This window comes from Onychostruthus taczanowskii, unplaced genomic scaffold (assembly GCF_017590055.1).
Source record: "Onychostruthus taczanowskii isolate IOZ18803 unplaced genomic scaffold, ASM1759005v1 scaffold11, whole genome shotgun sequence".
In the NCBI taxonomy this organism is placed as follows: Eukaryota; Metazoa; Chordata; class Aves; order Passeriformes; family Passeridae; genus Onychostruthus; species Onychostruthus taczanowskii.
The window spans coordinates 14,072,489-14,088,546 of NW_024497629.1; the positions used below are offsets into that span (position 1 = coordinate 14,072,489).

Below are 16,058 nucleotides of genomic sequence, written 5' to 3' on the forward strand. Positions count from 1 at the left end.
CAAGGAACTAATACAGTCTGAATGAATATTTGCCTTCTGAGGGATCTGTGTTCCCCATGGGGTTTCTGTTGCAGCAGGAGGGCAGGATCATGTATTCTCGCCTATCTTCATCTGCATCTCTGACAGCTGAGCAGAGCTATACCAGTAAAAGTCATTTTATCACTATTTAAGGTATTAAATACCACTAGGTATTAAGTACCACTAGCCCTAGTACTCAAATTCATCTGTTGGTATCAATAGATGAAAAAAAGGACATACTATACTGTTCTGAAATAAAGCAGCTATATTTAAAAGCATATTATCAGAAAAATGACAACAGTCTCACCTTGAAATGATTTGCAGGGTGTATTAGCTGATGTGCTAGCATCTGCTGATGAAATCTGAACATTATCCAAATTCTTTTCTTTAGATTTTGAGCCAAGATTTTCAAGAACCACCTCCTCTTCCCTACTTGAAGTCTGAACAAGAGAAGATGATGAAGTTTCACCATAGAGTCGTTTCAGTAATTTCGCCAAGAACACTGCAGGGTAAGAAAATTTTTTTTAATAGGCAGAAATGCAGTGTTTTAAAAATACTTCAACACTTCAGAAACCCCAACAACTAATTGATATGAGACAGTTTCCCTCATGTTCCATGGAAGGCTGTTTTGAGTAGTCTCTACCTCTCATAGGTGAAACTGAAAATAGATATATTTAAGGTCAAAACTTGAATCAGAAAAACAGCTTTAAAACACCAGAATTCACTCGCAAGGTTACATTTAAAGCCTTCTATTTAACAACATTTTGGCAATAAATTAACAGTACATTTACAAACTAAACACACATTAATTTTTAAAACAAGAATCTTTCTATGCAAGTGTCATAAGGCTGCTTAAAATGCAGGTCTCTTCTGGCACAGAGGCACCTCAATTGAATTACTCATTAAAATCAGTAAACTACAACGATTTAATCACACAGATAGACCAGAAGTAGACAGCAGCAGAAACACATGGTAACCAGTTATTTCTACAGAATTATCAGTATTCTTATACGCCTCTTCTTCTTATGGGCCCATTTCTGATGACACTGACAATCTGCTACAAGTTAGTCAAATGCAAGTATCATTTGATTAAAGAAATATATGCAAATAATCTACTCATTAACAAAACCATTACCTTTTTATATATACATGTACACTTCAACTTAAAAAGACATATTAAAGTATTAAGTATTACTAAAAATTTTTACCTATTGCAAAGCAACATCTCTAGTTTCACAAATTCTATTCAGTCAAGTGTGGGGGTGGGAAAAAAGACATTGGAAAAAAATGTTATCTAAACTGCAACCTCAGATTTAATATACATTCTGTGGACACTACACAAGCAACCTGCTGCAGACTCATAATAAAATAATTCTGCCAAGAGAAAAGAACTTAAATTGTTTTAAGAAGAATGCATCCCACTGAAGCTTAGCAGAAAAACATTTTATCGTCACATAACTTGTCCATAAATTACTTCTCAACTGCAAAAAGCCCTTCATCCTTGAACCACCAGTCTTTGATAGACAAACTGTACCTCCAGTGTACCTTGGCAGCTATGCTTTCTCATGTAAGTGCTCAACTACTTGAGAGAATGCTTTGCTATGGGCGATGATTACAGTTTCCAGATATCCAGACATGAACGAGTGACTGTGCATTTTCGTGAGGTTCCCTTGCTAAGCTAGTCTACAGCCAGAAAGACAAAAATCCACAATTCTCTCATCTGCTAAAGAAAGTAGATGGAAATAAGCAGCGTAATGAGACAAAGTTAACTGCCTTTTGCAGATCTCTGACTCTTAAACAAGTTATCCAAGAGGTTTATCCTGAATCCTTTCCCCAGGTGCTGCTACTGACACTACAGCATTTCAATAAACTACAGTACAGCCATTACTAAATGTCATGGTTTAATGCCAATAGGCAACCCAGCTGCTTGCTCACTTTCCCCCACATGGAGTGGGGGAAAGAACCAGAAAGATAGGATTGAGGCCATACATGGGTTGACACAAAGATGGTTTAATAGGTAAAGCAAAAGTCATGCACACAAGCAAAGCATGGAATTCATTCATCACTTCCCGTGGGCACGCAGTGTTCAGTCATTCCCGGGAAAGCAGGGCTCCATCACATACAATGTTGACTTGGGAAGACAAACATGCCCCACTTCCTCCTTCTCCCAGCTCTGTAGGCTGAGTATGACACCATATGGTGTGGGACACCCCTTGGGTCAGCTGGGGTGAGCGTCCCAGCTGTGTCCCCTCCCAGTTCCTTGGGCACTCCCAGCCTCCTCGCTGGTGGGCTGGGGTGAGGAGCAGAAAAGACCTTGACTCCATGTAAGCACTGCTCAACAATAACAAAAAGATGCCTGAGTCATCAACACTATTTTCACCACAAAACACAATGCCACAGTAGCTGCTATGAAGAAAATTAACTCTAGCACATCCACAACCAGTACACAGATTAATATTCAAGCACTTCTACTGAGAGAACTGGTCTTCCAAAGCAAATGATCATTGATGTACTGATAAATCTAGGTATGCAAATACATCTCCAAATCTGCTGAGAAGAGCAGCCTCCTCATAACTACACTGTATTTTATGCTCCCCACCTTGAAATCTGATTTCCCTAGTCATCTCTCCCCCCCCCAATGACATCACCATTTCCATCCCATTTTTAAAATTGAGGGACTACATTCACACACAATAGCATTACTTCAGTAAGCAAGATGAGACCTGCTGTGATACATTGATTCCTTCTAATTCCCATGGCGAGCTCTCCCCATCTTTAATTCCTTTGCTTGAGAAAGGAAGCTGACAGAATGCCTGCCTTGGAGGGTATAAATACTGAGGAGGTTATTTTTTGATAAAAATCTCTTTTGCTCAGAAAGAAGTATCTAGATCAGGAACAGTGATAGATTCACCAAAGCAACATCCACTCGGCTGGAGTTTTCAGCAGACATTGGAAGAAGCAGCAAGGTGCGGAGTGAGGGAGCTCTTTACTGCCACAAAGTTTTCACATCTGTGTCAGAGCATCTCAGCACTGACATAGGTCATCTCTTAAAATAATTAGTTAATTTCCAATAACCATAACAAAATAGAAGTGACAAGTGTCGACACGTAGACATTACAAGGACCTAATCTGAAACCTGATGTATTTCAAGCCTTCTGAAGACAGCAGGAAGCAATGAATCCCACAGTTCACCTTCCTCAGGTGAATGAAGAATCACAGAATCAGCTGAGTTGGAAGGGACCCACAAGGATCGCTGAGTCCAACTCCTGTCGCTGCACAGCACCATTCTCAAGAGTCACATCATGTGCCCAAGAGTTTTGTCTAAATGATTCTTGAGCTCTGTCACACTTGGTGCTGTGACCACTTCTCTGAGGAGCCTGTTCCAGTGCCCAAACACCCTCTCCAACTTAATCCAATTTAAACCTCCCCTGACACAACTTCAGGTTATTCCCTTGGGTCCTGTCACTGGTGACCACAGAGAAGAGATCAGGGTCTGCCCCTCCTCTTCCCCTCACAAGGAAGCTGTAACTGCAATGAAGTCCCTCATCAGCCTCCTCCAGCCCGAAGAGACCAAGTGACCTCAGCTGCTCCTTGTACGGCTTCCCCTCAAGATCCCCCATCTCTGTAGGTCTCTTTTGGAAGCTCTCTAATAGCTTAACATCTTTCTTATATTGTGGTGTCCAAAACTGCCCCCCAGCACTCAAGGTGATGCCACCCCAGGGCAGAGCAGAGCAGGACAATCCCCTGCCTTGCCTGGCAGGTAATGCTGTGCCTGATGCCCCCCAGGACAGGGTTGGCCCTCCTGGCTGCTGGGGCACTGCTGGCTCATGTTCAACTTGTCAGGACCAGAACTCCCAGGTCCCTTTCCATGGTGCTGCTTTCTAGAATCTCACTCGCCAGCCTGTCTATACAGCCAGGGTTGTCCCATGCCAGGTTCAGAATCCAGCACTTGTTGAACTTCCTATGGTTGTTGATTGCCCAGCCCTCTGATCTGCTGAGGTCTCTCTGCAGGGCCTCCCTGCCCTAGAAGGAGTCAACAGCTCCTCCCAGTTTTGTATTGTCTGCAGATTTGGTTAGTAACTCTAAAATCGCCAGAAAGTGCCAAAAAAACTGACTTATTTTGAACTATTTGGAATCCTAAGTATATTCTAGTCTGAATAAAAAATAAAATAAAAATCTGCCTGCAGCCCAAAACCTGAACAAAGTAGTCCTTAGTATAAATGAACAGAGAAATTAGGCTCTGAGGAATACCCATTTTGCTATCCTCAGCAGATTTACATGCTCCAAAGCAGCACTCCGTGTTGCAATTAGCAGTCTCAGAACTGAGCTACCAAAACATTTTTCAGAGGACAAAAGAAGCTCTTTCCAGAAGGTTTTATCACTGCAATTGAAAAAAAGATATATTGTGTGATATCCACAAGCATTGGTTCAATCACAGGAGAATAGTCTTGCCTGATGTTATGGAGCAGCTCTTGCCTATTGAAAACCTCTCCTTAACCTGATGTCTCTGGTACTATTCAGCATCAGAGATCAGTCCATTTGGTAAGAACTGCTCAGACCCTTAAAAATAACTACCCCTAAAAAGAAAATTAGCAATAAAGGAAATTCAAGCAAAAATATCTACTACCAGAAATGTATCTTAGAGTCTCAAAATGGAGTAAGACTTACTCTCACCATAGCCATAGCATAGTCAACTTAATAACCATATGGTTATTTCTTAACAATGTTTTCCTGTCAACATAACTGATGGAGGAACTGTACAGGTTCATCTAGTCTTTTGATTCTGATTAAGCTTTTCATTTAATTACTTTTTTTAAAATCACTTTCCAGCTGAAAATGTGCAGCACTGTTAAAATATTCCTGCTGTGCATTGAGCTGAAGAAACTCCGTAACCCTTGATTTTCCAGGAATTCTTCAGTGACAAAAATGAGAACAAGCTGCAATAGGTACCAAACAAGTTCCATGGCTAATTCTTGACAACTCATGTCTGGAAAGAGTGAAGTACAAATACATCAGAAAACTGAAAAAGCACCAGGTGTCTACAGTTTGACATCACATAAAGAAAGCAAAGCGTAACTCCAAGAAACACAACGCAGAACACATGCTGGCTACTGATACAAACTGTGAACATCCATGACCTTCCTACTACTAATTTTGCAAAAAGAGTAAGGAGCCTCTTTCAAATAGATGAATTTTTGGCACCTATGTATTAAATTGACACCTTGACTGAATTAATATTACATACCTAAGCAGACAATTCACAAACACACTGAAATGGCACTGCAGATTTACAAATATTCTGGGACTGGAAACAGGACTTAGTATGACTTAGAACTCAGTTAGGACTAGACTGTAACAAAAGCACACTGAAGAACTAAATATGTTAAGTTCTGAACATCAGAAATGTTCCTCTGCAACAACAGCTTCCTCAAAAACATTTCTGTGGAGAATGCTTGCCACACACTTTTGGGTACTTGTCATCCATACTCTAAGTACCCCCACCACATTTCTCAGTTGGTTGCCTCCTGCCTACTTAAGTGGAAGCTGGGCAGCAAGAACAAAGTAAAACAGCATTGGGAGCACTGAACTCTGCGAAGCTTGCAAGTTGCCCTACTTGGTCTATTTGTCTCTCCTACAAACAGAAGCTTTCCAAAAATGGAAGAATCAGGAACTTCTTCTAAAACCATCCCATGTGCAAGATGTGCTAATATGCTATTTCTGCTACAGCAGAAGGAAAGATAGTACAGCAGAATGGAAAAGGACGGAAAGAGCAGACAGAATGATAATCCTCATGCAGAACATATGGACAAGGCTTCATTAAAATGTTCAGTTCATCTCTGTTAGTGAAGAATTGCTCTCCAATATTCAAATAGATTTAAATCCTTGAAGTCTCTTATTATGCAAGTATCAGATCTCCTATGAAGGGCACAACAGGACAGTTACTTTATAACATGATCATAAAAATCACAGAACTGTTAAGGCTGGAAGGGACCTCCAGACATCACCCAGTCTAATCCCAAAACTCAGAACAGGATCAACTAGAGCAAACTGTGGAGGGCCTTGCCTAGTAGGTTACAACAATCCCATTGCATGGATCATCTCCTCTTCCCTAATCGTGGCTGGACACTCTTGACCAGAGATCTTCAAGGAAACCACCTGACAAAGAGTGACTCTTGAAAAAGAGATGACTGTGTTTATCAGCAAAAAGCATTTTAGAAGACTGCTACAGACAGAAAATGTTAGCTAGACTGCTATTCCTACCAGCTAGCAGGTGGAAGACTGATGATACCTTCAGGCCAGTAGTCATTCATTCCTTTAAACAATGCCCCACAAAGCTTACTTTTCGTTTAACCATACAGGATAGTTTCATAGTTTGAGTCTTCTGGATTCTTTCTGAAAGAGTTACTCAACTGGCCAAACTGATGAACAAAGGTTTTTGTTCTGTGTTTATCTGGCCTAACACAGTGATCCTTGGGTCACGGCTCTGCAAGCCTCACAAAGACAAAGGCATTCCGTTTGTATTTCAGCCACCAGGGAAAAATTTAGTCTGAAGTTATGACGCCTGATGGCATGCAAGGTATCCTGTTTGGCTGCAGATTAAACACTGCTCCAGAGACCTCAATGTACACAAGAAACCAGTTCTGCCAATGAATCTCCAAGTGCCCAAGATGTACTCAGTAGAGATGATGGTGCACTGAGTACAGGCCCCTGTTAGAGTAAACAGCAATCAATACACAGAACCTCCAAGGATAACTGAATTTATTAACCTTGACCTAAACCTACCAATACAAGCAAAAGACACACACACACACTGACCTTGGAAAAAACAAAACCTCTAATCATCAAGTCTCACAGCCAAAACAGCACAAACAAAACAAAAAGGAATCAGCTGAAAGCTCAAAGACCCCACACCATTGCTAGAAATGGCAGAGACCAAATGCTTGGATTAAGTCAAGAGAGCTTGTGTATGTGCACAACATATTCTAGTCCTGAGGGAAATGAATAGCTATGAATAGCTAAATCCTCTGAGCAGGATGACTTAGCTGCAGAAAAGATCCCCAGATTTGGGATACCAATTCAGCAACTACCAAAAGATTAAAATCAAGGAACAAAGAGAGTAATTAACCACTATAAAACATTCCATAGCAGCTGAAGAGGGTATAATTTCCTCACCCCCCTTCATTTTTACCAAAAACATTTGAGCTATGCAGGGATATGAGAAAAAGAACAATGCAGTGACATGGAATTACATTTTGTGTAGCTTGACAGTTCAGATCATCTAAAAGGTGTATCTAACATCTAAGATGGGATGCTCTTGTTCAAGTCAGGAGAAAGAAGCAGAAAATGTGATTTTCTTGCTATCAGCAAGGTCAGTTTTCCCAAGAGTGACGTATTTCCATTTCACCATGGATAGTGCATGCAAACCAAAGCAAAGCACTGTAGCAGTATCATGGGAATAACAGAATTGATCTTTCCAACCGGGGAAAAAATAGTAAAATATGTGGAATCCTAGCTGTGATCAAAGTACAGTTTTACGTACACAGGGACGGGTACAGTATTTTGCTTTGTCTTCCCAGTCTGCAAGCAGTCCTCATCCTGCAGGCGAAGCTATGGTAACAGGCTCTTACAACAGCAGCTAAAGGATAAAAAAAGGATAAAAAGGCAAGGACTGCAAGATCTGCAGCAGAAAATTCAGGCTGAGGCTGACTCAGTCTTTCAAGAGGCACTTGTAGACAAACATAGAAGCTAACAGTTTACAAGATCTTGTGTTTAGTCAAAGAGGAGGCCATTCTGCAGATCATTGACAATATCTTCAGTCTCCATTCTTCAGGCTAAAATGCATCTATCTATGAATTTATAGTCCTTCCTTCCAAACAGCACTGCAATTTTATGACATACTTCCTTGAGGAAGACACCAAGTAATTTTTCAGCTTCGTATTTCAGGACAGAATTCACTAGCATCCTAACATCAGAAAATGTACTACTCCATCTTGTCTGAAGTCTGAATGACTGGGAGAAGTACTTTTACACACCTACCTACACTGAGACCCAAAAACTTGCATCTCAATACTTTTAATACACTTCAAAACACACTATGAATTATGAGGAACTCCATCATTCATATCAGGGTTTTTTCCAGTGTCTTATCACCTTTGGCATAAGACATACACACAGAACATGTTTGCTATTTGGATTTGAAAAACTTGACTGTTTTCAGGATTGGGCCTTTTTCTTCCTCTCCTTACTAGATTAAGGAATCCTACATTATATAGGAATATATTTCCCATTGGAGACTTCCCTACAGGTTAGAAACCTTGATTCTGAAGTCTCTTTTGGCCCAGAAAGCAGCCTCAGCCTCACACACCTTATTTTTAACTATTCACCTTTGTCAAGAGAGCAATTTTTTTGAACAAAGGCTGTTCATCCCATTTCTCCCACAAGCTATGATGTTGTTTGTTGTGAGGTTTTCCTGGCTTTGTTTCTGAACTACAAAACTCCAAATTGAGACTGAGTAGAAACACCATGGTGAAATGCTGATATCACAAATTGATTATTTTAAACTTGACTAGCTCCTTAGACAATCTTCTAGTTCTACAAGACTTACAAAACTTTAGTGACATCTTAAACAGAAAAATTTGTACAGTTCTTTACAGGATGTCTACACAAGGTGGGAATGGTCCTCTTTACAAGTTTACAATTGGTCTCATTGACATTACACATAACAGATGGTTTTAACAGCTAAAGTTATGCTTACATATTTAATGGTGAAAAGAACCCACATGTACTATTTGGGAATGAAATAATGGAAGGATTTAGTTGTATCCAAGGTCCAAAAATTCTGTGCTTGAACTACTAGGTATCAGCTGCATCTCAATATGATTGTTAACCAAAACGTCACAGGGAGCTGCACAAGAAACGCAGATGCTATCATTTTATATCTAGTGTGTAATAGTAAATTTCACAATACCAAGGTTTGTCTCAAGACCACTGACATTATTCTCACTGAAACAGCATCTATTAGTCTTCAATATCCCATTAGACAAAAAAATCAGATGCTAATTGCCCTAATTTTACACCTGTTATATTCTTTATTACAGGTTTGAGAACCACAGTGGGAAAAAAAAATCTAGTTTTGTGCTCTAAAGTAGTAGTTGATAAAATATGTCTCCATTTATCTTTTTACTTAGCATTACTTTTTATAGCACATGGAAACCCACTTTGTTATCTAAAACTCAGTAATACAGAATTCTCCTGTCTGTGAGACAACTTTTGAATAGCTGCAGCTTATTTATCATATATCTTACTGATATATATCTTATATATCAGTAAGACTGAAAGATATGAAAGGAAAATATAGTGATTAAACACCCCATATCTATGTTTTCACCTAATTAAGCAGTTATTACAAAGGGAGAGTTAGTACAAAAAGAGATTGACCGGTGAGCTTCCAGACCAACGCTGTTCATAGCAATTGCAGATACAAAACAGTAACTTATTGCTACAAAAAGCCAACATTTATTTTCTCTTCTTAGCTTAAAAGAAACTTACTCAGCTAGACCAAGCACAGTCTCTGTCACATTGCAGTTTCAAATGAGTAAGACTGGTGTTACATCTGTCAGCAAATTCTACATGACTGTGTAGTTCAACAAGAATCTGACTAATAGATCATGCTATCCTGTCACAACAAAGGTTTTAGAGATCTGTCAGTAGGCCACCTTAATTACAGCTACAAGCTTCTAGACATCTAATAAACTTGACAGGACAAAGATGATAAGAAGCTACATAATCACAAGAACACCAGGATTTTGTTCTGTTGTTCATAAGAACCTCATCTGCCTTGTAGTGAAACCCTGCAAAATGTGTATTGCTACTGCAGTCCTAGGAAAACAAGAGCATCTTCACTATAGTTTCAATTTGTGCACACTATCCATCTTCTACAAAACTTAAAAATACGTTTCTCATACTGCACCATTATCTTTTTCTTACTTGGCACAATCAAACAGACCTCACTGAAAACACCTAAGGGTATCTCATACCCCCTTACCAAAGTTCAACTTTGGTGACTATTATTAATAATCATAATTCTGGCCACTGAGTTGAGCCAACTGTAAACTACAGCTGCACAAGACAGGCAGCCAGGAGGGCCCACTGTGCTCTGGAGGGCATCAGGCACAGCTGGGCAAGGGAGGGGAGTGACCCTTGGGGATGGGGAGTGCACCGCTACAGCCCCATCTCAAATCCTGTGTGCTGTTTTGAGGGCTACAATATAAGAAATATACAAAGCAGTTAGAGAGCACTCAAAAGAGACCTACAAAGATGGGGAAGGCCTTGAGGGGAAGCCGTATGAGCAGCAACTGAGGGCACTTGGTCTGTTCAGCCTGGAGGAGACTGAGGGGAGAGCTCGCTGCAGTTACAGCTTCTTGTGAGGGGAAGAGGAGGGGCAGAGCCTGATCTCTTCTCTGCAGTCACCAGTGACAGGACCCGAGGGAATGGCCTGAAGCTGTGTCAGGGGAGGTTAAGGCTGGGTATCAGTAAAAGGTTCTTCACCCAGAGGGTGTTTGGGCCCTGGCACAGGCTCCTCAGAGAAGTCTGACAGAGCTCAAGAAGCATTTGGACAGCTTGGGCACATGGTGTGATTCTTGGAGATGGTGCTGTGGAGGGACAGGAATTAGACTCCAATAATTCTTGTGCTCCCTTCCAACTCAGTGTACTCTATAGTTCTATGAGACTTTTTTCCTCTCTCTTCACAACAGATTTGGGCAAGGGAAGGGGGAGGGCTGTGCACGTATAACATCACTGCTCAGAGACCAATCTGAGGCCAACACAGGTGTAAAGTTTCAGAAAGTTTAAATCCTACGTCAACCTAAATCTGGATGCAAAGAGCATATGGCTAAAAGTGAAGATCGAACTATGCCACGCACTGGCTAAAGTTAAATGTTACAGTAAATTATAGTGGTAATATGGAAAGCAGACATCAAAACAACTGAAAACAGTAAAAATCAATACAATCAGCAAACACAAATAATCAGCAAATAATAAATCAGCAAAACACAAAAAACCTGCAACTCAACTGAAGAGAAAAAAAAATTGCAAACACATGAGAAGAAGCAAGCTAAAATGAAAGTTAATATACCAGTATTTAAAAATCAAACCATGAAATTGGCAGGGGTAGTATCACTGGCCACAAAGAAAAGTCCAACAGATTTTGTACATTAAGTATTATTCAAAATAAATCTTCATAAGGTCATATTATGTAAAACAAAAATTTAATTGAATTTCTAGACAGCTTTCTTCAAAGAGTAAATATATCACCCTTTGCAGTGATTTCAACATTTGATTATAACAAAATCAAGCAACTTCTCCAAGCACCCCTAATATACATGTAACAGAAATCAATATTACACCAACCATCCCATCATGAAAAAGTTCTGGAAGTTCCAATGCAGCTGAATTTGTCTTTTCTTTCTAGACATATATGGAATTTTACTTTAAGTCATTAGCCAACCCATAGAAATCCAAACTTAATGAGAATAGTTTTCAACCTTTTGATCTAAGCACAACTGAAAACATAAGAAACCACATATTGCCATAACAATCTGTGCTGGTTTTGGCTGGGATGGAGTCAATTTTCTCCATAGTAGCTGGTATGGGGCTGTATTTTGGATTTGTGTTGAAAACAGGGTTGATAATACAAGGATGTTTTCGTTGAGCAGTCTTAAGGCCCTTTCTGTTACCTACCCCACCAGTGAAGAAGGCTGGAAATACACAAAGAATTGAGAGGGGGCACACCTGGAGCAGCTGACTCAAGGGATATGCCAAACCCTGTGTTGACATGCTCAGTATATACAGCTGGGGGAAAGAAGGAAGGGGGGAATGCTCAGTGATGATGCCTGTCCTCCCAAGTCACCATTACAAGTAAGGAGCGCTGCTTTTCTGGGGAAGGCTAAACTCCTGCCAGCCCATGGGAAGTGGTGAATGAATTCCTTCTTTTGCCTTGCTTGCGTGGATTTTGGTTTCACCTGTTAAATTGTCTTTGTCTCAACCAAGTGAGTTTTCTCACTTTTCCTTTTCCAATTCTTTCCCTCATCCCAGTAGTAGGTGAGTATGTGAGTGGCTTTGCTCTGAGGTAATAAGTTCCAGAAATCTATTTTACAACAAGAGCAAACCTAGTGTTGAGTGACAGACATTACACACTGAATGTTTAAAAAGGCAAAATAACTACAGACACACATTAACAGCACACACCACCACTGCCACCACTTTTACTAAATAACACAGGTTCATACACCTGCTCCTAAATACTATTACTCCCTAGCATGTCTAAACAGTCCCACCTACCCTTGTGGACCATCCTATCCCAATGCAAAGTATGTAAGAATTGCTCGATAAGAACAAACCAACCCAACACCAACACACTCAATCTCCTGAAAAAACCCCAAAACCCCAAACAGCCACTCACACAAAGCACAGAACCCTCAAGACCACATCATGCCAGGCTCTGCTCTCTGTGAGCACACGCTCCCCTTGCAGACTTTCTAAATAGAAGGCCATTGGGTGTATAATTTCTGCTTCTTTCGCTATTTTTTTGGCATTTCTCCTTGACTGCATTTCTCATCCAGGCATAACACCAAGGTCAGCAACAAAACCTTTTTTTCCCTGCTTCTATAAAAGGTTTCAATGGCAGAGTCAAGTACACTTAGTCTAGTGTAACTTCTACATTTAATCACAAAAAAACCCAGCTATTTGTAATTTAGCCAACTACAATCCAAACAGAATTTACATTTTGGTAAGCTGTAATACATCTCTGGTCACATTTTGGGGGGGAGAAGCAAGATACTTCTCACAAAAGAAAAAAAACAACAGCAGGCATCAAACTCCATTTGTAATTAATATTTCCCGTACTGATAATTATATATGATGAAAGAAAACATACCCACTTTAAAAAAAGGTGTCTATCTTTTTTTTCCCCAGTAGAACATCAAAGTATTTGCCAAAAAATTATGTTGAGTTTGAAAAACAAAAATAAGAAAAGGATTTGAATAACCTCAAGATTTCTAAAAATTTCAGTGCTTCTCTGAAATTAGAAAAAGGGAAGAAATGGTGTGCTTTTCTGCAAGAATTAAGATGTTTAACATGTGATAGAGCCATTTTTTAAAAAACCCAGCAAAACAAAAAAACTCCAAAACTATGTCTCGTTTCAACAGCCATTATAATCCTGCCCCAAGTCATCTGAGAGATGAAAATAGCACTCCTTGAAGCAATATTCTCTGTGTAAAACCATTTGTCACTGACAACTATCAAGTGTCCACATTTGCTTTCCAGTTTAATCTCTCCAATAGGAAGTCTCCTGTTGTCCCACTAGATCATCCCTTGTAGAGCACAACTTTTCTATCACTTTTTACTAGCAATTATATCAGTAATGTACACTACACCTGCATCAATACCTTAGCTCTACCCTTCAGCAGCTGCAACATGACTCTCTATACAGCCCTTTACGCAAGCGTTATTTTGGGGTGGCAGAAACTTTCAAGAATGATGACTAAAGCTTTCAAGATGCAGTTGTCGATGTTTAACAGACACAAAACAGGAGTTCAGCTGTCCAAGACAGGATCAATACCTTGCTGATAACACACAGAATGACAGCAGTAGTACCTTTAGCCCTGTCACAAATCACTGGTACATGAGCAAGTGAAAGACAAAAATACCCACAAAAAACTAAAAAAAACAAAACCAAAAAAAACCCAAAAAACAAAAAAAACCACCCCACAAACAAACAAACAAACAAAAAAAAAACAAACAAAAAACAAAAAACAACAACAACAAAAAAAAACAAAAACAAAAAGAGGCACTTTCTCAACTACTTCTGTCACACCATTTCCTGGCAGAGTGAAGTGCATTTCACTTACCTGCTCTACTGGCTTTTCACTATTTAGATTCTCTTCACTGACAATTAGACCCACGACCTACAAGCTGTTGACCATCCATTTATTCTGTATTACAGCCCAGTTCCAGGCAAAAAAAATAGCTTCATTGTTTCATTGTTCTAGTGTAATGCAGACAAAAATCTGACTTCAGCATTTCAACATACTCTTACAAAAAGCCAGCACAACTAACCTTAAGGAGAAGCAGCACAAACTTCTTTCCCAGCTCTTTTATAGGACACCTGCCCTTTCAAAAATACATATAATTTCACAATAGAAAGTCAACAGTTTTCATATATGCTACGGGCTGCAGAGGTTGATCAGACAAGGTTCTAAACTCTTCCAGTTTTCTTACTTCCTCCCAGGGGAGCATGTGACATTCTTGTATTTCTCACTGTATTTTCTTCCCAATCTAAAGTCAAAGCTCCTTAGAGTGGCTGAATAAAACATGAATGATTTCCGACTTCACATAGTAAAGTCAGACACTCAGCATGATCATTTTAGCTTTCTCTGACACGCTACCAAAACAAGTAGCTCTTTATCTGACCTTCAGTTTTAAACAATTTGAGAGCTTTAGAATTCAGTTCTCCCAGTCTCAGCTCTAGAGCCATGCATTCATTCACAAGTGCATGAACTCCCCCTTCCTAACTCGCTTTCTTCCAGAAAACATCAATTTATAATTCACATCTCCAAAGCGTAGAAGCAAAACAGTTACTCCTCCCTTCCTCACAAGGAATCTGTATCTAAACCACAGAAAACACTACTGTGTATTTAAAACCTCCTTCAAACGATCTCTACTTGCATTTGGCCAGCAAATAGCTTACACGTTAACTCCAGCGATCAGTCTCACTCTCAAATTGTTATCCTCCCATGAAGTATTCCAGTTTCAGGATGCTAGAACTGTGAAAACGCAAAAGCCAAGCACAGGATGCAAGCATTCTGCTCTCTCACAGCTCAGCTCTACGATACCCCTTAAGAACGAGATATTACTTATGGAACACCTGTATTTTGATTATTGTGTTCTTCCTGTGCCGTGTCTTATAAAACATTTAGATAAACAGAATACACTGAAGCTGTGCTTGGACAGAAGAAGGCTTTTATCTTATTTTTTGCAAACACAGTACCAAACCTATTTCAGAGGCGAGCTAAGTCACTTCAAGCTGAAACAGAGGGTCACTAACAAGAACGCATGTATGTGCGTATTGAGGGAAAAAAGGTGTCATGTTAAAATACTTTTTGATTAGAGAAGTAAATTTTATTTACTCCCTCCCTACCCCAGGCAGGAATACGCGGCAATAGAACCCGCCCCGGCCCCTCCGAGCCAGAGCAGCTGGACCGGGGGTCGGCAGGGCTCAGCCCCGGAGTCTCCGCGGCCCCGCGCACCCAGAGCCCGGCTTCTCACCACCTTCCCCCGCGGGAAGGGCGCCGAGGAGCGGAACAAGCGAGTTCCGCGGCGGCAGCGCGGTGCGCCCGGGCCGGAACACACCTCGGCTGAGGGCGGCTGAGGGCAGCCGCGCCAGGGGCCGTCACTGCCGCCCCCCGGCTCCCTCCGTCACCAGCCCCGGCGACAGCACCGCGGGACCGACCACCCCCCGCGGCACAGACTCACCGCTCCTCCTGCTCCCGGCCATGGCCCCCCCGGGCCCTCCGAGACGGCCCCACGGCCCCGCGCCCGCTCCCCTTCCTGTTGGCCGCCGCGCCTGTCGGTCCAGGCGCTGGGCGCCGCCATTGGCGGAGGCTGCGGCAGGGCGGCCCCGCGCCGAGCGTTGGCCCCGCCCCGGGTGAGCGGCGCCGGGGGAGGCTGGGCGCGCGCCGCTGCTCCCGCTCGCGGCGTCTCCTTAGTCCTGACCCGCCGCAGCCCGCACCCGCCGCGTTAATAATGCACTAGAATGTCAGCGCTGAAAAAGGTAGGGAGGGAGGTAGGGAGGGAGGGGAGGCAAGGGAAGGGGCCGCCGTCGGGGCGGCAGGCGCGCCGGGCGGCTCGCGGGGCGCCTCCGCACAAGCAGCGAAGGGTGCCGGTGCCGGTGCCGCGGGTCCGCGTCCCGACCGCGCCGTCGGGGACGGGTGCCTGGGCAGCAGCGGGGGGCGAGGGCGCGCCAGCCGCGCCGTCGGTTGTGG

At 41.8% G+C, this 16,058-nt stretch overlaps 1 protein-coding gene across 2 annotated transcripts in view; it reads right to left on the reverse strand.

The window, feature by feature from the left end:
• The window catches only part of ERICH1 (glutamate rich 1), a 63,619-nt gene extending 47,960 nt beyond the window's left edge, over positions 1-15,659 (reverse strand). Inside the window, exons 1-2 of one of the 2 annotated variants that reach the window (XM_041420784.1) lie at positions 15,550-15,659; positions 326-520 (exon numbers count right to left, since the gene is read on the reverse strand). In XM_041420784.1, coding sequence (XP_041276718.1) covers positions 326-520; positions 15,550-15,571 — 217 coding nt within the window. In that variant the 5' untranslated portion in view covers positions 15,572-15,659. The remainder of the gene's footprint in view (positions 1-325; positions 521-15,549) is intronic. The other variant, XM_041420788.1, reaches the window with a different exon arrangement.
• Between the last annotated feature and the right edge of the window lie 399 nt (positions 15,660-16,058).